The 27,746-nt window shown below is 36.7% G+C and overlaps 1 protein-coding gene across 4 annotated transcripts in view; it reads right to left on the reverse strand.

The window, feature by feature from the left end:
* Window positions 1-27,746, reverse strand: part of CEP128 (centrosomal protein 128) — a 349,655-nt gene that overhangs the window by 198,404 nt on the left and 123,505 nt on the right. For all 4 annotated transcript variants that reach the window (XM_045823801.1, XM_045823799.1, XM_045823798.1 and 1 more), the window contains 3 exons: window positions 16,557-16,733; window positions 11,555-11,614; window positions 6,486-6,678 (listed from right to left, as the gene is read on the reverse strand). In XM_045823801.1, coding sequence (XP_045679757.1) covers window positions 6,486-6,678; window positions 11,555-11,614; window positions 16,557-16,733 — 430 coding nt within the window. The remainder of the gene's footprint in view (window positions 1-6,485; window positions 6,679-11,554; window positions 11,615-16,556; window positions 16,734-27,746) is intronic.

Below are 27,746 nucleotides of genomic sequence, written 5' to 3' on the forward strand. Positions count from 1 at the left end.
ATCCTTTTCTCCAAATAGGTATTAAGCATATACAAGGCAAAGATCAACTAAACCCAATCAGATGTTAAGGAGCTAATAACCAAAATAAAAAAAAAAAAAACAACACTATACGAAATATTATGATGTGAAACTGCCAAAAATAGTAGTGTATCCAAAGTAAGGTAACGGGAGAAAAATGCCTAACTCTTGCCCTCGTTCTTGCCAAGATTCACGTCTCCACCTTTATGTTTGACTTCATCCACTGTGACGTCTTCTGGGACCCTGCTACACCAATTAACCTTTCCTTCACCTGTTCAAACTCTCGCATTCCTGAATCTTTCCACTCAACATTTACAGTCATGCTTAAGCTTGTCTACAATCAGCAGTGAGAATACACTACTACCCTAAAAGTTATATTCATTCTACTGTTAAAACTAAAATAATTTTAGACATACACATATTTTTTCATATTCTTTGCTTACTTTTCTGATATTCAGGTATTTTTAAACTGTTCTTCACATGTTATACTAGAGAACTAACTGAAATCATAGCACAAAATGGAGTTAGAGTTATAGCTAACAATGTTACGGTGACCCTAAATGAATTGGGAAGCTCTTAGAGAATATCACCAGGAAGAGACTAAAAACATAAGTGGTTTAAATACTTCTACTATAAAACGTAATATGTAACTAAAATACTAGAAAAGACAAATATCACCCAATCCCAGAGTGTCACAAACAAAATGTAAATCACTCCAATTAAATTATTTAATTTCTGCCAAATATTTACTGATTTGTCTTTTGCTTATGCAGAGTTCACTTTGGCTCTGCAGAATCCATTGTGATGTCTTTCACTAAACGTTAATATTATGGCTCCCCTATTAACGGTGCAGCTGTCATTCATTCACTCATTCACTTTACTTATTCAACAAATATTTGACATATCGACCGTGCACCAGGTTTTTTCTAAGCACCAGGGGATGGTGTTGACTAAAACAAAACAAAACAAAAATCACTGCCTTCATAGGACCTCTATTCCAGTTGATAGATTCAACTTAACACGCTTTTCAATTGTGTCTACTCAAAACTGATTGAGGTGAGAAATAAGCTCTTTCTGGGCCAGGGAGGGTCCTCTGAATGCTGCCCCACTCACAGGCATTGTTAAGATAAGAGTTCAAACTGCTGAACTGAAAAAAAAAAATGTGGGGCTATAATGAATCTTTTGTCCACCGCCTAGTTCCTGGCTAGGCACAGATGATAACCAAAAACAAACCACCAACCAACCTGTGCAGTTAGTCCTCTGCTGCAAAACCAATAGGCTCTGAAGTGGCTGGAGGACTATTTCCCTTCTTCCACATCCTACTAGCACTTCCCTTCCATTCAAAAAGGAAGCTCCATCACAAAGAGGCCTTGAAAATGGCTTGTTTCATCTTCACACATACATTCCCAATATGGGATACTCTATATTATCAGGAAGGAACAGATTCAGGAAGTTTGAGTCTACAGCCCATACTGCTGAGAATTACTGTCTTCCTAGCACTGTGTCTGCCATACCGTCAGGGCAGTAGGGAGCTGGTGAAGACCCCACCTCATCCAGCAAAGCCAAATGAGTATAACACTTACTCCAAACTGAAAATTGGGTAAAAAAATCAAATGCTATCTTCAAAGGAAAAGAATTTCAGAGACCCAGGTCAATTTCTAATTCCTCCAGAATGAAAAATTATGTAGACTAAATTAGTCACAGTCAAAATCACAGCACATTTAAATAAGAGTTCATAGTTTCAATTTAAGACAAAATAAGCTAAGAAAATTGTCTGTTCTATTTGTTCATAATCATTAGCATTTAATACGGCAAGAATGCAACTGTATTATATTATACAGATGCTCCTTCTTCTCAAAATTTTTGAAAAAAATCCTTCCAACATCCACATAATTTTAGATTTCAATAAACCTCATAATTTCAAAGTATTCTTAGAGAGGAATGAAGGTACATACAGGAGCAGTGAGTTATAAGAACACTGAAAAAGCAGACAAAAGTTGGTTTATTAAGAAATTATTAAAAACAACTACTTACATGTTAAAACAATATCATGCCTACATCCTCCCAGCTTCAGTTTACAGCTCTCTACTCTTGTCTTCATTGTTATTCATAACAATAAAAAATTTCTCAGACAATAATTACTAAATTTCTAAGAGGTCCATGACATTAACTCTAATAGATTTTTTTTTCCCATTTTGGAACACTCCAACACAAATCCACTGGGTCCAGAAGCATAAGACAACTAGATCCACAAATCTGGCAGCACTCAAAGTTAGAAGCTACTTCTACATGTGCCTCAGTTAACCTGGCATGTGTTGGTTAATATGACATTAAATCAAACTAAAAATATTTGTGCAGATAATAGCATTAATGCCAGCAAATTGGAAATTTCTCTGTCTTGTTTCATTTATAAATTAAGTTAACCTTGTTGTACCTAACAAATAAGTTTCTGATATGCTGAAGAGAATCAAATACAAGTTTCAACAACAATTGACTTTGATACTTCAGAAACATCCAAATTTAATCACCAGTCTTGCTGTCCTTTTCCTCTTCTACATATACCACTATAAACAAATGCTGATATATATAAGAAGAGATTTCTAAGCAGATAAAATCTTGCACAGAGTCTCTCTTTTGCCTTCCATCTACAGAAATTCTGCTGCATTCTTCAAGATCTCAATCAAATCACAAGTCCTACTGAAAACCTCACACTATGGACCTCAACCGAAGCAATCAGTATTCAACTCTCACCAGGGACCTGTTGCTTATAATTCTGATAACATTCATTTCATCCTACCTTCTAATAAATATGTTTATAAGCCACCAGCTATAACAGCCTTTGCCTGGTCTTCATTATTTCTATCAAGAGACAGCAATATCTCACACACATAACACAAAAGCTACAACAGTTGGGGTCTTCCTAAAACTTTTCATTCATGATTTTTTAAAAATGGGTAAAAAATGGACCCCTCTTTCTCTCCCACCAAATTGGCCGTTACTTCTTTGCTTTCTTATTTCTCCCAATGGCAAAACCACTGAGACCTTATAGCGCCTTGGAGTCTTCTTTCTCACTTACTGACTAATCTTGCACTAAGTACTCTGCAACATCTTTGCACTTGTTGCCATTACAAACATCCTTCTTCAGTCCCTCTTTTGTGTTTATTGAGACTATTACAATAGGCTCCTAACTGGATGATTCCCATGATTAATACTAAAATAGGCTCTAATTATAATAACAGTTTCAAAATATATGAAGCAAAGTAAATGACATGTACAAAACCTCAAGGTATAATTGCATATTTTAGTAATTCTCTATTAGCTATTGATAGACAGAGAAAATCAGTAAGGATATAGAAATCACTAGAGACAGAGAACATGGTGAAATACTTTGGCATAATTGATACCTATAGGAAATTTCATAATAAATGCAGAATATAACTTATTTTATAGTGTGCATGGAAAATTCATCAAGTTAGACCATATTTGGGGCCATGAAGCAAGCCTTGGTAAATTTCAAAGTATCAAAGTCATGAAGAGTATGTTCTGTGACCACAAGAGTGGTAAGTTAGACATGAATAATAAAATATCAAAAAAACTTTCCACATAATTTCAACACGAAACAAGCAGAATACTTCTAGAAAGAAAAAAAAAAAAGAAAGAGAGAAAGAAAGCCATGGGTCAAAGAAATCATAACAGAAACATTTTCCACTTCAATCTAAATTGCAATGAAAATACAACTTCGCAAAATTTGTAGAATGCACTTAAAGTATTGCTAAAATAAAAATTTATAACTTTAAATGCTTATATTTGGAAACAGGCATTGAAATAAAGCTTCCAACTTAAGGGGCCAGAAAAAGAGCAAAAAGATAGTACACAAAGTAGAAGGAAATAAAAATAAGAGTAGAAATCAATAAACTATAAAAAAAATAAAGAGTAAAAAGTTGTTTCTTCAAAAATATTAAGGAAACATTCACCAAGACTTATAAAGAACAAAAGATAGAAAACAAATCACCATTATCAGGGATATAAGAAGCATCAATACAGATCTTATAGAAAAAGAAGATATTATAAAAAATTATGCCAATAAATTTGATAACTTAGATGAAATAGAGAAATAAATATCTTGAAAGGCATAGATTAATAAAGCTGACTCAATAAGAAATAGAAATTCTGAACAGCCACCTATCTTTTAAAGAATTTGAGTTCAAAATTTAAAACCTTCCAAATATGAAAACTACCAGCACAGAGGATTTATTGGTAAATCCTATCATACATTTAAAAATAATACTGTGAACTTATTACATTATAGATAACAAGCCAGAACTAATAAGCTTAATAAGGTTGCAGAATATGAGGTTAATATATTTTAAAAATTAACTGTGTTTCTACATTCTAAAACCAATGTTGGGAATTCACATTTTAAACGTCATTTAACATTATAAATCAGAAAAAAAGTAGAAACAAACCTTAAAAAGACATGCAAGACCTATTTTTCTGAAAACTATAAAACATCCCTGAGGAAAGTTAAAGGAGACCTAAATAAATGGACCAAGAAACCATGTTCCGGGATTGAAAGATTCAGTATTAAGATGCCCATTCTCCTCAAATTAACCTAAACATTCAACATAATCCTATCAAAACATCAGCAGATGCCTTCTAAGAATGTAACAAGCTGATTGTAAGATACATAAAGAAATTCAAATCTTCTGTAGATACAAAGCAAACAATACATTTTCATTAAATTCATAAAGCAGAAATAAAAGTAATCACCTTAAGAGACAACAAACGTGATGGTTTTTTTTTTTTTGAAAAGTTAGGTATTTGAATATAATTATCTAAATGCACAAATATTCTTTTTCATCTCGCCCCCACTGACACTTTTATATATTTGTAGTACACTAATCCATACCCAAAGAAAGAAATCACTTTTAGGATGACAACAATGATGATGCTTACTAAAAGGAAAACTGGGCTGTAATCTAGTGCTAATTAGTGAATATTCCTTGACATGTATAGAGACAATACAGCGTTTTACCTGTAAGTCCCATAATTAGACATCACTGTAAAGAGATGTCTCGCAAAACCACAAGGACATCCTCTGACTCCTGCTCCCGGCACAGTTCACGCCTTCAGTTACACTGGAGCATCGCTGCTCAAAGAGCGCTTTGGGGACTGCCCCAGACTGCTCAATAATCGCACTAACATAGTATTTGCCTTTTTTACACTCAATTTCCCATAAATGTAAAGTGCAGTTTTCCCAGAGGTTCCATGACATGTAATATAACAACAGATTAAATGTAGAAACAAAACTGAAAACACAACCATCTTCTGAAACAGCAATGAAAGAGATTTACAAAAATGCAAAACTGCCACTTTCAATATTTTTGTCTAGGAAAAGAGTTAAATTTCATTATTTTTTATATTACATGTAATGGATTTATGTTACATGTACTTCTTATTTTAAAGAAATATTTTTAATTCTTAGTTTTAATTTTTAAAATGGTAAGTACTGATACACATAACATGCAATAAAATTTTTGAGAACTCAGAGAACTTTTAAGAATATAAAGTGGAACTAGAAAACTTGAGAATCACTACCTCACAGTAATAGACAATTTTAAGTGGCACATAACAAATAACTGATCACTAAAATAATAAAAAAAAGGGATTACCATATGTCAATACTTCATTTTTTGTAGTGGGACACTATAGTAAGTCTCTTTCTGTATCTTAAATTAATTAAGTTCACTAATGAAAGACAAGACCTCAGGCCAACACAACATAAGATACACTTAGGATCCCCACACATAATTGCTGTTTTTCTTCTTCCCCTTCTTAAGGCATCTCTCGAATAGCTGAACAGAAAAGTAGTTTTCTAAGTTTCTTGTCTAAATTTTAAGTTACGTATTACCTATATATTATACATATTAACTCTGTCCCCTGCTCTCCCAAACTCTTCTTCCCTTATTCTATTGTTCTCACCATTGTGCTTACAGCCTTCTATTATATAATTTACCTAATTATTACATTTTTTCTGTCATCCCACTCAATAGTAGGTAAGCAAGAGTAGGATTTTTTCTGATTTACTCACTAATGTATCCTCAGCACCTATAACAGTGCCTAAGACAAAATAATGGAAAAAACAAATACTTGTTGAATGAATTAATAGATATTTTACTGGAGTAAAATATAAATTTTACCAGGAGAAGACAAACATGTCTTAGCAAATTAACACTTTCAAACGGCCGGTAGACACAGAGTGATGTAGACAGGAGGGATTCGGTAATTGATAGAAAAACTCTCAGGACAGAACAGTTTTCCCTCCTGGACCCGGAAATGAAAGAAGAGATAAAGGAAAGGACAATATGGAAATAATCTGAACTGGAGGTAAGAGAAGTAGGCTTTTTCCAGTCCCAGATTCCAAGAATGTAAACAAAGAAAACTACGAGTGAGCGCAGCAAACACACCTCTCTTCTCCCGATGTATTTCTTCCAGAAGCTGCTCCTGCCTTTCTATCTGATCAAACAGACACTGGAGCTCGGATTCCTTGTTCTCAGTCAGGTTCCTGAGCTGCTGTCTACACAGCGTTAGCTCGTGCCGTAGACTTTTCTCTCTGTTTTCTCTCTCTTTCAGTTCCTCACACAGCCACTGAAGTTTAGTCTAAAAAATGACATTTATAGCTAATTAAGAAAAAAAATGGAAATCTAAAAAAGCAGTATTTCAAAACAGTAGGAAGAATAATACCATGATAATATGAACAAATACAGACAACTAACACATTTAGGCAAAATAAAAAATACACCATTATTCATATCAGTTCAAAGTTGGTGTGAAATCAAGCCATGGTTTTCTTGGATTTTTATAAAGATTTGGTTTAATCTATCATCTTTATCAAGGCATTTGGCCTACTAACTAAAATTCCAATCAGAATACAATTAGCCCCCTAATTTGGTATATAAAGTTTAGCAAAACATGCAAAAATCAAAACCACCCTGGAATAGGGCTAGAGATTCCCTATAAAAGGTTTTCTTTCTTTTAAACATGATTTTTTTAAAGATTGTATTTATTTTTAGACAGTAGGAAAGGGTGGGAGAGAGGGAAAGAAACATCGATGTGTGGTTGCCTCCTGCACGCCCCCTGCTGGGGACCTGGGTGGCAACCCAGGCGTGTGCCCTGACTGAGAATCAAACCAGTGATTCTTTGGCTCACAGGCTGGCTCCCAATCCACTGAGCCACACCACCCAGGGCTAAAAGGGGGTCTTACTGCAGATAGTAAAAAAAATTTTTTCTAATTTTGCTTGCTAAAAATGCATATCCCCAGGATCTAGCTAATCAGGTAGAAAGAAAGACTTTAGGGAAATAAAGTTAGCCTTTCCCCACCTTGAAGAGGTGATAAATTTCTATCAAAGCAACTTTTTTTTTCACAGACTCTTAACCTCACCATCTTTAATATTTAATCCATTCTTGCCCAGTGATTGAACTACAAATTTACAAAATAATTTCATATTTCCCTTTTCTCAGTGCTTCCCTACTTACTCCATCCCATTATTTGGCCTGTGTCAACTACCGTCACTAAGAAGTGATAATAGAGAAACAGCAAATCTGTTTTGTCGTAGCAATAATCCTATTGGTTGTGGGGGGGAATAATAACCCCCCAAAAGCCCCTCTGATATAAAGCACTAATCAGGTTTGATATGTGTTGTTATGAACTGAATTGTGTCCACCCAGAATTCATATGCTGAAGCCTTAAACCTCCATGTGACAGTATTTGTAGACAGGACTCTTAGTGAGGTCATTAAGGTTAAACGATGTCATAAGGCTGGGACACAAGGGTTTATAAGAAAGCTTGCACTTCCTCACCTTTCTCTCTGATTCCCAGCTCCCCAACTTTGCCAACCCACACTATCCCACCCCACCCATGCACAAAAGGTGGCAGCCTACAAGCCAGAAAGAGGACTTAACGGAAACCAACTCTGACCCCTTGATCTTGGACTTCTAATCATTAGAACGTGAGAAGATAAATGTCAGTTGTTTAAGTCACTGCCCAGTCTGTGGTATTTGGTTATGGTAGCCTAAGCCGACTAATATTGTATAATATAACTTATAGCTTTAGTTTATTTGTATGAAACCTTTATTCCATTGCCATACAAAATTTAAAAATAGGTTATAGTTAGATGCCTTTTATGAATTGACTAAGTATACAGAATATACTATTAATCCTACAAAGCAAAATAGTGTACCAAATTATGGGAATTTAATCAAACAATTATCAGTTATGAAAATCTGTTAGAGAAACACTCAGCATCTTCATTAAATAACTTGCCGAAACAGCTTGAAACACAGTATAGGAATAACTTTAACAATTCCAAATAATAATTAGCTGACAAGACTATTAATCACAGTGCCAACACCATTCTATTAACCACTCACAAGAGCATTGTACAGATTACATAATAGGTTCATTTATTTAACTACATCAATAAGTATTGTTAAATAAACCAAAATAGAGAAAGAATTTCTAAATAAGGCAGTTTTTACCTTCATAGTTGACAGCTTGCAATTATGTGGAAATACTTATAATGATCTAGTAAAACAACCAAAATGGTCTTTTTAATCTATAAGAATATCCTTACTGAGAGTTAGTGTAATAATAATACACTAAAGTCATAAAGGAACCACTCAAAGCTAAAAGCTAAGGCAAACAGCAAATCTGAACAAAAAGACTACAGCTAATAAAGTTAGCAATATTATGACCTATAATTATGCTTACATACCTTCAAAATTCATCTGAGCCATCAGCCTCCTTGCCAGCTTCTGTATACCTCTATCGAAACCCTTCTATATAATATTAAAGTTACTATGTGTCAGTTTTTCCAAACAAAATATGTTCCTGAAGAGATTCGTGTCTTAATTCATTTTTTATGTCCAGAGCATACAACAAAGCAAATAGGACACAGTAGTTTCTCAATAAATTCTCTATTAAAGTGAATAAAATTTGGTCTCCACATCCCCTGTCAAGATTCATGACAAAAACAAATCCCTGATCCCTGGGAACTCCTGGCCTGGCACTCCTTAACAAGCATCTCAACCCCCTTCCTCCCATAATGTCTTCTCACTATTCACGGGCTATTTTATCTGTGAGCCTGGTCCCACTCTAAGGTGAAGTTCATGTGTATGTTATGCCAACTAAACAATAGTGACACAATCCCCACTCAATCCTCTAGTTCTTTTAGGATTAGCACTAACAGAAGAAATTCATTTGGCAGATTTACGAAAACAATTACCAAAGGCCCTCACAGGTCCATCTAATACTGCAAGATGTCAGCATGGACTAACTGAATAGCAATTCTACTTTCCATATAGTTTTTGTCCTCTGACTTCAGATCTTATCTTCAGTACTTATAGAGCTGCCCACTCGTAGTTCATGGGAACTACAGTATTGTAGCCCATCAATAACCTAAGCCATCTTTCCAGTAAATAGATTCAATTCCTCCTTAGTCAGCTGGTCAGTGTGGCATTGCTTATCAGGACCCTTTCACACTGTAGAGGAACCGTTGTCTCCTGCAGTGTTAAAACCCATCTGATCTGAAGTTCAATCCCATTAAATGATAAGGGAAAACTGCTCAGAAGCTCCCAAATTAAGGAGCTATGATTAAGAGTCATCTCTGGCACTCATAATTTAGCTGAACAACAGCAGTGAAAGCATTCTGTTCAGAAATGATAAAGGCTTTAACTTGAAAGAAAATTCCAAGTATATTGCTCTTGTCAAAAACGTGGAGTTGGGAAAAAGAAACAAGAGAAATGCTTTATTAATGCATAACAGAGGTTTCTAGTCCAAAAATTCTGGGACATAGAACATGTGTATTAAAAATTGCCAATGCAGGTGGCATAAATGCTAATTTACATTTACATTTTGGTTCTATCAAAAATGGTTAAGAATACACAGGATCACTGTTCTTAAAGTAGGATAGAAAATTCTACAAGGTTATGTCAGTTTCTATGTTTACCCATAATACTGTTAGTTTCTCATTCAGAATTTTTGAGGGGGGCTTCTCTAATGCATATCTAGTCTTCAAAGGTGAACCTGGTCTTTCCACCACCTCCCACCTGTACCTTACCTACCTATCTCAGGCATTATCTGTGTTTATTCAAATACTGTCATCTTCTTGTCACTGTTTTACCTATAATTAGCCAACTGGAGAACGTGTACATATTTTTTGTATGACCAAGTTTAAATACTGAGAATTTGCAGAAGCCTTCTGTGATCACCCCCCCAGCACCAACACCATAGTTCTCCCTTCCTGTGTTCTTTCGTCAATGCTTACATATTTCTATAACAATATAACACACCTTAAGGAGATTTAAAATTTGTTAATGTCGCCCTTCCCCCTATTAACTTCACTAACTTCCGTGGCTTGCTAACACTTACATCCCCAATGTCCATCTACCAAAAGTACACAACCAGTAATTCTTGGCTGAAAGGCAACTTTGGGTGGCAATACACACAATGGAAAGAACCTTAAGTGTGAATCAACACGGCTTTTAATCTATCTTCCCATTATTCATATGGCACTGGAAAAGTCACATACCTTCTCTGAAACCTCACTTTTCTCCTATTTTTAAATAAGGACAATGTACAGACTTGAAGGTTCTTTCTTGCAATAAAATCCTAAGTTGGACCACAATTGGTCAGGTTTACAGTACTGGTGGTTTTCTTACAGAATTTCAATGGGATGGAAGACTTTGCACATTAGTAGGTTAAAGCTGAAAAAAACTAGTCTAAAGAGGAATGCAAGTGCTTAAGTATTAATACTAGAATAAACATATATCTACATCTTATGTGGTCATAATTTTCTATATATTTTAATTTCTATATATTTGAATTTACAAATTGATTTATGAAGATACCTGATAATTACACAATACGTAGAAAAATCTTTTGGCTAAGATGAGCAAATTGTCCAATTTTACTTATATTTGCTTACCTTCCATTAAATTTGAATCATAATTCCAAAGAAGCATGAAGCAGGAAAGTTATCTTCAGAACTTAAAGTCAATCCCTCCACTTTTGCAAACAAGGAAACAAGACACCCAGAAAGGTGAAGGGATTTGCTCAAGCCACACGGAGAACTGGCAAGCTTTGGGCTCACCCTCAGAAACCAAAATATGGTAAGCATATATGTGTACGGAAGGTTGGTTACAGCTGCCTTGACCTTTGTACACTTCAGAGACGTTGCCTGTCCCAAGGAAAAGGCACCAGAATTTGTCTCTCTGACAATCTAACTTTAGTATTTCAACAGTATTACTGCCTTTCTTTATTCTCCCACCCCACCCCTATCCATTTAAGTTAATTTTTAAATATTAAGCTAAAGGAACATGCAGGTTTCTCAAATGCATTACAATGATATCTTGCCCAGCAATAAAGTACTACAGCTTCATAAGCTCAGTTATGTGACAAAAATAGATGGTTAGCCCAAACAGAACACCTCTAAGCTCATAAATATTATGATAACCTTAGGATTCAAAGATTAATTACCTTGCTTTCTGCTAACCAGCGATGTGGGTCATAATTAATATCAGAACCAGATGAAAAAACCTGAAAAAAAAAAGAAAATAGTCTATCAAAAGTAGATTTTTCTCTGAAATGAATTTACCTGCATGAAATTTTTCACTGCAACATCCAAAAGTTCAGTGCCTAAACTTAAGGGTTTAGAAAGAAGATCGTTCATACCAAGTACTCAGCCTATTCCAAAACACCATTTATTTAACATGTCTATTTATGTAAGCATACATATGTACACTGGTAATGTATGTCTGACAGCAAATTATTTAGTTCAAGTGCAAAAACATGAATCGACTCTTAGTGCTATCATTGCTAGAATCTCTGGAGACTGATTCCGGAGTTCTACATGTCAGGCAGCCTCAATTAAACTAGTTTATCTCATTGTGGGTTTTTTTGTTGTTTCTTTTCCTCAGCCTTGCTCCACATAATGTATTTCACAGTGGGCTAAATGTAATTACATGGAAACCTAATTCTTTGTCTCATTTATCCTTCTTTAATTTTATACCATGAGGGCCCTTTTGTCTCATTAATGGTTGTATAGAAATGACAGGAACTAATCAATGTAACTTCATGCAATCATTCCTTTATATTTCATCATGGTAACAAAATCCTACAATAAATAGGTTGTCTATTGTCAGCTGACCTGATTTCCTTCACACCAACTCATTTATAAACTCATTGTCATCTGGCTCTGCATTATTACTGATGAAACTGTACTCAGAGGTTGCCAATGATTTTACAATTGTAAATAAATTATTTTTTTCTCAATTCCTACTTTTGTTAAACCTATGATATTTGTGAAGGGCTTTTTTCTGGAAACGTTCTATTAAAAATATCCTATCCTCTGCAAAGGATGTCTCTTCCTGTTCTCAATATTTCCATTCTTTCTGATGTGTGTGCACATCTCTCTCTCCCTGAAGAAACATCATTAGGTAATTCATTCAGACATATGACAATGAGTGCCGACCACATGGCACATACAAGAATGTTGTATTCTCATATCCAACTTTCTCTCATCTACTCTTTCGCTATGAACCTCACTTAACTCTCATACTCTCTCTCCCTGTCTTTACAATGAAATTTTCCCTAATCACTCTAGGGCAGGGGTGTCAAACTCATTTTCACCGGGGGCCACATCAGCCTCACAGTTGCCTCCAAAGGGCCGAATGTGATTTTAGGACTGCATGAATGTAACTACTCCTTAACTAGGGGCAAGGAGCTAGGCGCTGCCCCTGGGTAGAAACAAGGTGCCGGGCCAGATAAAACAGGGTGGAGGGCCAGATTCGGCCTGCGGGCCTTGTGTCCGCCACCTGTGTTCTAGCGCATAGAAAAAAGTTTGTGCTGATCCAATGCCTACCCTCTTTGTGCTCTATACATAAATGGGAAAACCTCTTGAGTTATCAAAGACTGACCTGGGAAAATGACACAACTTTAATTCAGACAGTTTCCTATTTGTTTTATTATGGTGGTGGTGTACTAAGTGTCTATCCTGAAGTTTTCAAACACTATAGGCATTTACTAAAGTAGAATAGGTAATAAATACGGTGGTTGGAAAAAGAAAATTGCAGTTAGAAATAACCAATACCCCCAAGGACTTTCCCAGACTCGTTTGTTACATATCCATGATTCAATCTATTCCACAGCACAGTCACTCTCTACAGAAAACGAGTGAAAATTTCATCAGCAATACTTCAAAAAGTCGACAAATGACAGGGAATAATTGGAATTAATCCATTTCTAAAAACATTTTACAAGGATCACCACTCTCCCATAGGCCTCTGAACTATAAAGCAAAGAATTGATTTAACAAGTACCCAAGGGTGGTTTCTTTGAGGTGAGAGCAAACGTTATGTTCTTTGGTATTCCTTTATTTTTTTCCCTCAAGTTTACGGAAATGAAACAACAAAACTTATACGTAGAAAGAGATTCACATGAAAAAAATGACTCTTAAAAATAAAGACTGAATACAATTTCCATTCTTTTAAATTTATGTCCACCCATCACTTCGAGAAGAAGGTGTAAAGGCCCATTACTACAATTATTCCATTCCTGAGCGCCTATTACAGAGGAGGGTGCTTTGCAGAGCATGTTGGGTGGAAGGACAACCCGAGCAATCTGTTGTGTGCACACTATGTAACCACCCACAGCGAGGTTTCTGCACCTTACAGCGTGATCCAAGGATTCCACTTCTAGATCTCTACTTGACTGAAAACAAGTTGTCCTTGCATAAATACTTAACTCTAAAACAAATGCTGCACTGTTACTATGTGATTCTTTTAGATCAAATCAGGATTTCCTGGCTACACATCCTTTAAATGTATGTAAACAAGAAAAATCATAAATAAATACAGCAACATGAGACAAGAAAAAGAATAAACCAGCATTATAACAGGCCCTAGAACAGGACTGAAGGAGTTCATTTTTCCCTAAAGCAAATTACTTCCCATATTTGGCTCACAGTCCTCTTGAAGTGACATCTGATTTGTTTTAAAAATGTACATAGAAATATATATTGCAGAAATTCCACCAACTCCACCAAATTCTGTCAGTTTAAACATTTTCATTAAAGTTAAATCCTAAAACAGCTTCTACTTCAAGAGTAAAATTATAGTTTTATTTTCTTTAAAACACCACTTAAGCAAGAGAAGGAAAAAATAGTAAGAAAGAGCAGGAAAAAAGAAAGGAAAGTAGTATGAAATGGAATGGTCATTTTATATGAGGAAAAGGAAGAATGACGAAATAAAAGGAAAAACGTGAAGAGTATTTTTAAAAGCCCTTATGCATGATACATGATACTATAATTTGAGTACTGTCGTATCATCAAATGAAATAAACACGGGGGTAAATGACAGCTTGTGTCAGGTTATAACGTATCAAAGCAATCCAATGCTCTCTGTAGGTAATGCAGCAGTACTAGAACCTAGAGATAATAGAGGTGCTTACCTTCAAGAAATTACGAATATCCATGATTACTTCTGTTTTTATCATTTCACTAAAACTATAAATTGAGTAGCAATCAATATTCCATTTTAAAGATAGAAAAGCTAAATTAAATATAATTTAATTTAATTTGTTTAAATAGGGAGGGCAGAGCCCTGGCTGGCGTAGCTCAGTGGATTGAGCACGGGCTGCAAGCCAAAGCATCGCAGGTTCAATTCCCAGTCAGGGCACATGCCTGGGTTGCAGGCCATGGCCCCCAGCAACTGTACATTGATGTCTCTCTCTGCTTCTCTCTCTCTCTCTCTCTCTCCCCCTCTCTCTTTCTCCCTCCCTTCCCTTTCTAAAAATAAATAAAATCTTTTTTAAAAAATTAAAAAATATATCATAAAAATAAATAGGGAGGGCAAATAGCACAGTGGTCACCTGATTAAGCACCAAAGTTAGAATCCCAAGGTTTGAAGCCTTAGTTGTAGCAATTAACTAGATGTATAGAGCCAGGGGCAAGTTACTTAACCCCTCCAAGCCTTGTTTCTCGTACCAAAATAGATTTAATCAGAGTATCTAAAGGACAGGGTAGTTTTAGGGGTTCTGGAGAAAATACATACACCACACGTACCCCAGTATCTGCCGCATAACTAGCACTCAAAAGATGTTAGCCAGTAACATACCAATGAAATAAAAAGTGGCCTGTGATAATGAAATATTCAAAAACACAGGCCCCATGACTCCAAGTATTACAGGGTGCAGCCAAGAGGGAGGACCCTAAATAGGCATTTGAAATGTGGTCCAGAATTCAAGGTGTCCAGGAGATTTTAAGGTGTCTTCACCCCTTCCCCCACAGGTCTGAGTTGGGGGAAGGGGCACACAGAGCAAGAACATGCAGGGCAGCTTTGCAGCTAATCCATGGCATGGTCATTTAACATACCTATAGCCTTTGGCTGGTCACTTAGATATGCTAAATAGCTATGGCCATGCTCAAGGCCAGGGGGATGGAAAGGGACCTCCCCCCAAGATGTGACTGGGGGGCAGGTCCCCCGAGTTACAGGACCTGTGTGGGAGCTCGGAGAAGATTAGCTCCATGACACGGGGTCACACCTGCCCAGACCCACGATGGCGACCAGAAAAGCTGGAGAAGACAGCAGATTGAGGGCAAGTGTGCCTGAGTGTGGGAGGAGTCGGAAATGGAGCTGCAGAGGAAGATTGGTGTGGGGATTTAAACCCAGACTGGGCAGCCATTGAAAGAGAACCACACGGCCTTGACAGAGTGGGGATTCCCGCAGCACTGGGAGAGAGAACCACGCAGCTTTGGCAGAGTGGGAACTCCCCCTTCCCACAGCTTTAGAAGGGGGAACCACCACCTGGTTTTAGCAGAGATCCCAGCGACTCAGCCGAGGGTGCTGGGAACCCGGGGAGGTCTCCCAGTCGAGATGGAGTACTAACTGGGAATAACCAGAGGACTGCCTGAGCCATGGACTTCTATTTCCTTTCCTGAGATACAGTACTCTGGACTGGGCAAAAGGGGAAAGGAAGGAAGGACTGTGTCTGCTTGTGGGTGTTTTAAGGGACTTTAGGATTTTTTTGATAAAGACATTAGGTCACTACTTTAACTTTGTATAGCATTAAATAAACATTCCCTTTCCTTTTCACAAATCTCTGGCATTGAGAGACGTCTTTCCTCTGGCGGCAGACATGACGGACCTGGGGGCTTTTTTTTCAATAATAGTATATCGTCCCAGGCCCCCCTTGTTTGTTCTGTAACACAAGGACGTATTTTAATCAGAACCACTGCCTCTCCTGTATGGCATCTCCCTTCCCAGAGTGAAGCACAGGCAGGTCAAAGGAATGGCAGCACGTTTTCTCTCACCGTGACTGTGCAACAGATACAGCACCTCATTCTCAACATGCAAGATGGTATTTTCTTTTATAAAACTTTCAGGAACGAAAATGCGATTACCATTGCAACCATGCATTAAGATCTTACTGTAATTCTATATTAGGAAACTTAGTGAAAGGCACAATGAGAACTCATAATTACTTTCAGTTTCTCCATCGACTCCCTGGAGAAGGTTTTACAAGCTGCATCAATTTCCTTTCCTATCACACCAAGAATGGATTCCTGTTCGGTCTCCAGACAAAGAAGTTGATCCTTGAGCTGCAATCTGGCCTCTTCCATCCTCCTTAAGTGCTCTTCTTCGGTGCTTATATGTTTCTCCTAAAGCATTCACCAAAAATAAAAACAATTATTAAGTGGAGGCAAGAAACACCTATAATACCTGTACAACCAACTCAAACAACTGTATCAGAAAACAGACCTGACTTTGTCAGTCCCTTTACTGAAATAAACATTCTGCCTGCTCATTAACTGAGGTCAAATTATAGAGAATTCACAGGTAGGGTATGGAGGGAACTGGTAAGTAGATTCTTGACGAAGAAAATTATAGTTAATCTGTAGCCAAAAGAAAAAGTTGAAAAAAGTCTTTTACCATTTTAATAATTTAATGTCATTAACTCATCAAAGAGTAAAAGCTGACACTACAAACTGAGCTTTCAACAATTGGTAAAACACTAGAAAATGCAAAATGTCAAGTAAGATAGTGTCAGCTCCTTCATTCAGAAAAAAATAAATGTTACTCTACCTTTATCTCATCAAAACATCATTTTTAAAAAGTCTAAGTTTTCAAATGCAGTCATACTGTATAAATGCTTCAAGTCATGAAAACCTGATTAAAGCAAGATGGAGGCACTTTTCAAATAAGCAAATAGTACATTTAATAAAAAGGGATTTCTAAAGAACCCTGTAAGAAATTACAAGGCTTGGGGGCCCCCTGTAGGAAAAACAATTTTCAATCACGATTACACAATTTCATTACTAGAGAAATTCAAGTTGTACTGCACAAGGCTTGGAGGGGAAAAACAGAATCACTAAAACTCTAAGTGTAAAGTGGACCAAACAGTCACGATGGCTGGCCGGGTTGCCTTCAGGCATCCCATGGTAGCCTAATCATCTTTACCTGCCCTAGGACACACAACACAAACAGGAGGATTATGTGGTCAACAAACTGAGCTTGAATTTAAAATAACAAAGAGATCTGCTAGATTAAAAATAATCAGGGAAAGTAGAATGGCATTTTAGCAGAAAAATCACACATTTCCTTTCAATTCAATTTACTTTTAAAAATGAATGAAACACCCTCTGCCCAAAAGAACCATCCTTTCACAACCTGTCTTCTGCCCTGCTCTCCAGCTTCCTCACCGTCCTCTCTCACTCTCATACTTTAACATCTTGCAGCTTTTCAAATACGCCTACATGTGTCTCCTCTGACCAATATGATGTGTTCAACTCTGCTTCAAGTTGCACTATGTCAAATGGAGCTGGTAGCCAAGAGACAGCATTTGTCTCGATGAGTACATCATCCTGGTCTGGATCTCAGCTTTGTAAACTTAGGAACTGGATTTTCTTTTCTTTTTAGGTCCCAGAGTGGAGTCATCTTTCGGCAGTAGAGTAACATTAAGTTCACAAGAGACTCATGTGCAAACCAGAAATGCCCCTCAGTTAACTACATTAGTTTGCACTGAGACCATGACTGCCGTATGGGTCAGAATGCTTATATCAGCACAGCCAGTACCCTTACACCCTGCAGACAAATCTAGATGGGAGGGCAAATTATAATCAGAATGTAACTGAGTGAACAGGAAACCGGAGCAGGGCAATTTGTTTTATGAAAAATGTTTAAACGGCATCGTGCTGATGGCCGCCTGGTGTCTCCATCTACACATCAGGGATTTACAAACTACAATAATAACAAGAGTGTTCCATCCTCCTGCACAGTGTTTGGATGGAGACGGCCGAAGTCCATCTGCCTTTCTTCCTTATCCACGTTTGGATTCTGATGAACTCTCATTCTTGATTGATGTGGCATTTCTTTAGATATGTCGATATCTTCACTAAGTCTTGATCTCATCTAGAAACCCTGACACCTTGGCTCTGCACGGCATCGGATTATCTTATAGATTCCTTACCAGAGAGCAACCTTACTGTCAAGACTCTGGTGAGGACCCTTGCCTCTGGATTGTTTCTGCGTCCCGCAAGCACACAGCTAGATGAAGGCTGACTCTCGGCGACCAGCCCCTTTCCAAAGAGCGCGACTTCAGCAGTCACACGCATCAGATTGGTAGGAGGAGACACATGTGGCATACCTGCCACCTACACTTCTTACCCTGCAAAGTTCATCCTCAAGACTCTTTTCTTTCTTGATTTCTCAATACAGAATGTTTCCACAGCACATTTTCTATATCTTCGTCTAAAAAAAGCTATCAAACTGTAATATAATCGTTTTTGCTCCTGTCTCCTTCAACAAACTGCTTATTTCAGGAGACCACAGGACATATTTATGTTTATCTTTAAATTCCCCAGCTTTGCTACATAAGTGATTTCAACTTTTTTTGAAGACTTTGCCCACTTTGTTCCACTTTGGCCACTTTGTGAACGACCATACAGATCTATACACACAGAGGCTGCACAGGTGTGCTCAGAGGTTTCCTCTCCGTATACTCGGACACAGGCCCGTAGCCCGCTGCGGTGCTCTCGCTGGTGTGACCTTAACAAAGAAAACTCTCCATCAGGGGTTACTGATGTATTTAGAGGACAACTGTTCATAATCTAAATGGAGGCAATTCCCAATAGTGTTCTAACTGACTGTTCTGTTCTCTCTCCCTCACAGACATCTTACTTTTATCCACTATCACTTTTCTGTCATTTGACTCATTAATAAGAAGACAAAACTATTTCTACATTTAGATATTCTTAAAATGTTAATAATGTCATAAAAAGCTCTACCATTCCATTTCTCTAGCAAAGAATGAAAATTTCATTATCCAATTCACTATCCACCGTGAGACAATCAGCATGCTATGCCTAATCTCCCTTTGAAGTAAAACTCAGAACCATGAACTCACATGGACCTCAGAGATCAGTGGGTTCAACTACCTGTCCTTTCAGAAAGCCCTTCTTTTACATTTCTGACAGAAGGTAATACAACCCCTACATGACCAGCTGAAGTTTCAAGGAACAGAATACTTGACAAAACTATAAAATCTCTCATTAGTCTAAGTGCTATACTCAAGAGTTAAAGTAAATAAATGAATCCTCCACCCCTACTAAATCTTCTAAGATTCCAGGTCAAGTTCTATGTCCTTTTATTTAATTAGGTTTCAGATACAGCACCATATCAGTTCTCCATCTTCTGCATGTGCTTTAAGACCATAAATCTAAGAGTTAAGTAAGCTTTTCCACTCTGTACTTAAGCAATTTTAATTTCATTTATTCACACATTCAGTAAGTTTTTATGGCAGGCCTACTTTGGTGAGACATTCTCCTGGGCATAGGAGCAGAATGAATGAGAGAGGTTAAGTCCCCACCCTCACAAAGCCAACAAAGATCAGTATTAAATTCCAACAGTTTTGTTTTGTTTGTGATTTGAGAATACTTATTTGTATACTAATTGTGACAACCAATAAATTAGCTCTTTCTCTCTTTAGTTTCATGTTTCAGAAATACCTCTACCAATGGAGCAAGCGCAGCTCATTCTATGGAAGAGGTGGGAAACTGGCTGATGTTAACCCAATCGTTCTGTCTGATTTGGAGACAGAGAGATTAACAAGGGCAGATGAGAATATTTAGGCACTATGATGCCTATTCCCTGGGCTTCTAGTGAATTCAAAGAGAGCGATAATTCTCCAACAAAAAAGCTACCATATTTCTAGAGACCCAGGGGTAAGACCAGGCATTTTAGAGACTGTGTGGAAACAGGAAGGACGCAGTTCGTCTGACTTCCATGTTTCAGCACGAACGGACACAGATACGTGGGTCTGGGGAATACAAGGAGCTTCTTTGCGAGGACAGAGATCGACCAAGCTGACCAAAGCCATTTGTATAATCCAGGAAGAGAGATATCCTAGACCATGGCTCAATGTGAATTAGAGAATAAACCCTTAATTTTACAAATGAGGAAACCAGCATTCAGACAAACTAAGTAACTTGACGAAATTCAAAGAGCCTAGAACCCCTAACCTGGTCCTCTGACTTCCTGAATAGTGGTCTCTGTTAAAATGCTACAAAGGTCCATTTTCACAAAGTGGGGAGTTTAGATAGCCAATGTGAACAACTCAGAACAGTTATCAGCAGGTTATGTGGGGACTAATATAGTCTGAAAGTAGAAAGAATAACAAAAAAAAATGTTTCTGAATGAGCCTTATCATTAGAAACAAAAATATATGACATATCCGCAAATTCAAAATAGTCCACAAAAAAGAGGAAAAAAATCACCAAGCACACACAATATCTTAAGCTTTTAAAGGCTATCTTTCCACACTGGAGACATACCCCATGTGCACGTTAAATCTGTTCTTGGCAAATTTTAATTAGTAAGTATACTAATCACACACTGAGCATGTGCAGTTCCACCGTCAAGACAGCAAGGGTTTTATGAAGTTTCCACTTCAGGACAAGAAAGGCTTATATTATTGACATTTATTTCTAAAGGAAATAAAAAAGTATACTGCTCACATTTTCATCATACACACACAGACACTGTTGACTGGTTTGATCAATGGACCTCTAATTCAAAGGGTAAGAAAAGTACTCCCCTAATTACATACTGTGTTCCAGCACACTCTTCACAAGTCAGAACATTCACTCGCCCAAAGGCTGGAAAGATTATAAGGAGACATGATCTTAATGGAAATAGAGTAAGTTCAATAAAACTAGACCATCTCCAAAATGTTATCTCCTTGGTAAAGCTTATGAGATTCCTTCAATGTCTTAAGAGTTCCAGAAAAGCTACTTTATTTCCATTATGGTTATTACATGAAATGAAAATAATCCTTCACACACCTTAACAGAAACATTATGGTAAATAAAGCACACTCACGCAACAAAATAAATCATTAATTTCCAAAGTTAATGTTTTTCCGTTACAGAAAACTAACTTGAATAACCAAGTGTGGCAATATTTCAGCCCCAAGGCCACCTTTACTACATCAGCAGGGGCTGGGGGAGAGACAGGGTAAGAGGCAGAGGGAGATCAAATACTATGGGATGGGGCGAAAGCAGGTTTACATTGTTCCCATGGAAAATAATGCAACAATAAATAATGTTAAGAATAAACTCTGTGTTTCACACACTCATAACTGTAAACCTACTTTCACCCCACCCTGTATTAAAAGATGAAATAAAAACTACCACAATGTAATTCAAAGTAATTGGAAGCATGGACTGTTGAAATTCTAGACCTGTACACATCACCTAAAAAGTTTTGAGAAAGAGTATTTCTGTAACAGAAGATAACTGTATGCCTAAGCCTTAAATCCAGGACACTAACATTACAAGGCAAATAATGAAAGTAGCCTGAACAAAAATTGAATCTGTCTGGAAACCGTTTATCTGGCTCTCTAAAGAAGGCTCACATTACTTATGCCAACAGAGTTGACTCAGCTGTAAGGAAGTTAAGATACAATACGAAACACCAACCAAAGCAGAAACAGCGGCACAACTCAACAAGAAGGATCTACTATGGATGTTATGGGAGATTTTTTAAAAGTTTAATCTAGAAAATTACTACACTGCAGTTGAAACTGTCTTGCAAAACAGCCAATAAATAAATAACACCTTAAATGCTGGTCACACCATAACTACTTTTTTCAAGCTTACTTATTAAAAAATAGAAGATTGTATAAGAGAGTAAGTTTCTTAAGTTCAAAGTATGGCTTTCTATTAAGCACTTAGATTGGTATCAAAAATAAACAAAAGTAACAACAACTTTAAAATCTATAGCTGCGATCAAGTGAAAAAGTTTCCATGGATTTGACCTACGTATATCCCTTGCCCTCTGTGAACACACTATCCAGGAGCAGGGAAGGTCCTAGACTGAATTTTTTTCCTTGTTATTATAAAAGCTCAATAAAATGCACCTCCTTCCTCAACCACATGGATATTACGAGACAGAACACCTGAGCTCTTAGAAGACTGTGTGTCCTCTCTATGTTCCACTGACACTTCATATGGGCTGCTGCTATAACACTTACTGCTAGGTGTATCTTTTATCTACGTCCCCTCGCCAGACTGTAAATTCCTCTAGGTTAAAAATCTTACTCTTCTCCATTCAAATATCCTAACACTTAATAGAGTGTCTTACACAAAGGGGAAAGCCAATAACTTCTCTAGAACTTATATACACATGTCCTTTTCTATTCCTGTCATTCCACAAGCATTTTTTTAGTGTATTCTCTATATGCCAAGCATGGTAGATCCCAAATATACTACAATTAAAAAAAGAAAAATGAATCTCTGAACTCAAATACCTTTTCATGTTTGAGTAAGTTGGTTTTTGCAACAAATTAATTAGCAAACTCAATGAGGGCAATCACCTTTTCAGTAGCAGATTATTGTGACTGTCAAGGCAAGCTGATGTCACAAAAGTAAGAGAGCTGCCAGTGGTAAGAAGTAATCAGATACAGAGTAAATTTTGAGGATAAAACCAGTAGGATCTGCTGATGAATTAAGTATTAGTCCATGGATGAAAGAATGAGGTGGCTCTTTATATCTACTTAGTAACCAAAAGAACATTGTAATTACTACTAAAAGATTGATTTCCTGAAATAAAAATGGTACTTTTGTGGGTTAGATATACTTTTCATACTGTGAAAGTAGATGCTTTACACTATTTCCTTCAAAGGAGAAAAAGAAGTTATGGCTAAGAGCATGTTAAGAGTAAGGCTGAGAGCATTACTGAAACAGTGGCGCCAATAGAAAAAGTAAAGACATAATCAGAACACTGGATATATGAATAGGATGCATGTTAAAACTTCGGTGTGAAAGACTTTCCAATATACATAGCCTGACTGGTCTTAGGCAGGCTTGGGAAAGTTATCCCTAAGACAGAAACAAAACATGGAAATTCAAATTTAAACTTCTAGCCCCATTTAAATAAATTATTTTGTAGGTCAGGCTTTTTAGTATCCTTTTCTGGGAGAATGTTAAACAATACAAAGATCATTGGCAGCATAAACAAAAAGGTGTTAGGATATGTATTGGATACATTCCTAGAAATTAATATTCAAATTTGGAAACAAAAATATCTCTAAAGGATATTTTATGCATTTATTAAGTTTTAGGACCATTTTGTAATTATTACATATTTCTATCAAGTCAGATGCCTGGAAACAGAAATAACATTCTTTAAAATCAGCCACTTTTAATGCATTTATATTTCTGAAACAAAATATGGACAAAGAAACAAACAACTAGAGTTTCAAATTATGCATTTGGAATGAACACAGTTTAATTTTCAAAAGAAAAGGGAATGTATCATTCATCTACAGAGAAATATTTATTTATAAGTGTAGTGTCTTTAAAAGCCATCAGAATTTCTTCCCCTGCTGTTTTTGTTCCTAAAGATGCTTAAGCACGCATTTATTCTTATGAAAGAATAATTAAAAAGTTTTTTTAAAACCTCCAAATAATATAACTCATATATACAATAAGCACCTCTTAGCTGTTTTTCTTTCCTAAAAATTAAAGAATACTGCTTGTTTAACAATGAGTGACAAAATGGATTGAATTAACAAGCATTTTAAATCATAATGATAGAAACACTCAATGGAAACAAACCTGGACACTCGTCTTATGTTCCCTCCAGGGCCCACGAAAGTGACACAGGACGGCCTAACTCAGGCAAAGCCCTGGGAGGAACAGTCCAGAACTCTTCACGAGGCCTACTCCCCTTGGCTTGCCACACCTCCACCAATTCTGTGCCATTATTCAGCTTAATTTCTTCACTAGCAGTATCGCTCACAGTTTCAAAATTACATGAAATCAAACTAATGGTATACAGGATTTTAAAGAAAAGTGCCCAAACAGAACTACCTTCCCCTCAAGCGCTAGTAGTTGGTATCAACCACACACAGAGTTAAGGATTAAATGGCAGGCCTCTCGATCAAGTTCAAATCACAAGACATTAAGGCTTTAACTTCACTTTTTAAATTCATTTCAAAACAAACACTTTGTCAATGGTTGGTAGAGAAGTCATTGCAAAAAAACCCCCAGACTTTGAAAATGGCTTTTCCACACCTGTTTCATCCTGGAAATCAGAGACCAACTGCACTTCTATAATGCCCTTACATACTGCCCCCCTCTGCCGCAACTGTATGTATAACTGCCCCACTGTAGAGCCACTTGACCTTTGCATTCTAAACTGGTTTCTGAATGTCGGGCATAGGATTGCACACAAGGTGAGCACCCTGATGTTTCAGTCAGTTCTCCGTAAAAGTCAAGGACTTCTCTGGGCTTAATGACTAGGGGTAGTTCCATTAAAGATGCTTTGTAAATGACAAACACATAATTTACAAGTTTACCTTTAATTTGATCATTTTATTATTTTCATTGTTGTTTTTCAGATGACAGAAATATGACAGGAAATTACTCATAACATCCTAATTAGTGTTTACTTAAAGTGTCTGGTTTAAATTTGCCTCCACATTAATTTGTGGTAGCTACAGCTGTATTCTACTCACACAACTCACAATAGATGAAGCGCCAAGAAAACGTGCAGTCTGTCTAACACTGGCCTCGAGTGTAAACAGTAAAGTAAATGCTAGAAATCAACAGCTCGTTCACTTCTACTTCTTTCTTGTTCTTATGGGAAGAATTTGACATCAGAGAAGTCTGCCTTCTATAAAAGAGTTTTTGTAAAACTGTGGAACTGTGAGTTTGCAAAGTAGTAAACATTTTTACAGAACAGCTAGGTGACAATCATATATATTTGTTCACATCATGAAAAACAGCAACCCTAAACAGATGGTCAAATTAGATCTGAAACACAAAATTAAACAACACTGATTCATTTTTTCCTGTCACAGATATCTTTTATGTGGCAATATCAGGTTTTAATTAGATTTTTCTAACAAAATAATTAATGACTCCTTTCCAAAATTTGTGTCAGGCTAAAAAAAAAATCAAAGAGTACACGGTAATCTGTTGAATATAATAACCCTAAATTTAAATTCAACACTAAGAATACAGTGAAAAGACACAAATGTGAGTCATTTTACTGGCAATAAATAAAGGGAAAAAGTACAAGGACTTTGTGTTCATATCCTGTCTCCACCACAAGCAACACTGTGCAGGGCGCAACACACTCTCAGCCTCGGTTTCCACCATCTGTGAAAATGGGTGTCATAATTACACTTGCAAATGAGAATTACATTTATCAAAGATCCACATTTTGTACAAGAAAAGTATTTCCTAAGAGTTTCCTATCCAACATAGCTTTAAAATATGTTGCTAGATAACACTTCACAAATGATTTAAATAAAGGATTCCACGGGAAGGAACCAAAATGCCTTCTTATGAGTCCTGATGTATTCAGTAGTTAAGTTCCTGCAGACAGCTATGGCCTTGGATATGTCACGGTTGGTGGTGGTAAAGTATTTACTGACTGTTTCATTGTAGTTTCTGTCACATCCTGAAAGAACTAATAGTAGAAAGTAAGGTCCTCTAAAGAGAATTAAGTTTGCCTATGGAAATACGCAAGTATTACATGAGAGAGCTAAGCATCCCAAATAACCTACATAATCCATAATCTATATACTGGCCAGCAATGGTTCTTATAGATTCTGATACAATGGAAAAGATAAGATTGGTAAACCTGAGTCCTATTTTCATTTCTACCAGTGGACAACTGGGAGCACTTAGACAAGTCAATTAACAACTTAGGCCAAGATTAACTCATCTATAAAAGATGTTGGGAGCAGGTACTGTTTACAGTCCTACTTTACTTTACCTTCTACTTCTACTTTAGAAGTACACTGATGCCAATGTTTTGGAAAACAAAACCTTTGTTTAACAGTTCAGTGCAACCCTCTCAACTTTGAGACAAGGCGTGTTAAAAACAAAAGCTAACACAGATGGTTTTTTTGGCGGGGGGGGCACCAAAAAACAGAAAGTGCTGAAGAATCTTGCAACATTGCCATGGCTAGCTATAACTGTAAGATATGTGTGTACCCAATATAATGGCGTCTCCTGTAACAGAGCTGCTCCACACACGGCTGTGACTATCGGTGGACAGAAGGAGGAAAGTGACATGAGGGGAGCAGATCCCTCTGGCTTCCTCCAGGGTTGGATGGCTAGTGACAAGGAGCGGATAATAATTCTAAGCAGAACTGTGAGAATAAATCAGTAACAAATACAAATGAAAGTTCCAAATATGCAAGTACTAGACCATATCAGGTAAAAACTACTTGACCTATAATTTTAAAATAGAAAAGGCACAAATAATGTAATCGACAATGAAATAATGCTACATTTACCAGATGAAATGCTGGGTGGTAAATACAGTTGATTTTCAACAATGTTTAATGGCACGTAAATTCAGAGCACACACCTGGGCACAGGGCATGATCCCCAATGGGTGTGTGTGTGTGGAAAAGCCTGAAAAGAATTTCACCCAAACATACATTTTTAAAAGTTATGTGGTATTACATGACTTTTTACATCTTTCTAGAAAAAAAATGCCCTGCCTTTCTCAAATTCTACTGTTTTATAATTTTAAGTGTTCCCTTTAAAAAATTGTTTTAATCTATAATTTCAGAATTTATAGAAAGTCATTAAAATTATATTATTCTCACTAATATTTGAAATAAGTATTTTATTATATTTGCATTGGACTTAGAAAAACAATTTAATGTCTATCATTTTCTTTATACCATTTTTCTAATTGTTCATAAATATACCTGCCCAAACTACTATATATATTTTCTTTTTTTTTTAAGATTTTATTTATTTATTCTTAGAGAGGGAAGGGAGGGAGAAAGAGAGAGAAAAACATCAATGTGCAGTTGCTGGGGACCGTGGCCTACAACCCAGGCATGTGCCCTGACTGGGAATCGAACCTGCGATGCTTTGGTTCGCAGCCCGCGCTGAATCCACTGGGCTACACCAGCCAGGGCAAACTACTGTATATATTTTCCATAAAACATTCATATTATAAAATGCAAGGACCAAAAGAATATATCGAGTATAAACAGAATACCAAATAATGTTTTCTTAATTTTAGGTACCAGTTATGTCTAAAATATTATGCAAATATATTCAAAATTCAAATCAATCTTTCAATACTTATACTACAAAATTACTCGTAAACCTCTGGAAAGATGGCCAGTATTATTAATA

This window comes from Phyllostomus hastatus, unplaced genomic scaffold, assembly GCF_019186645.2.
Source record: "Phyllostomus hastatus isolate PE091 unplaced genomic scaffold, TTU_PhHast_1.1 phas_scaffold_501, whole genome shotgun sequence".
NCBI classification, from domain to species: domain Eukaryota; kingdom Metazoa; phylum Chordata; class Mammalia; order Chiroptera; family Phyllostomidae; genus Phyllostomus; species Phyllostomus hastatus.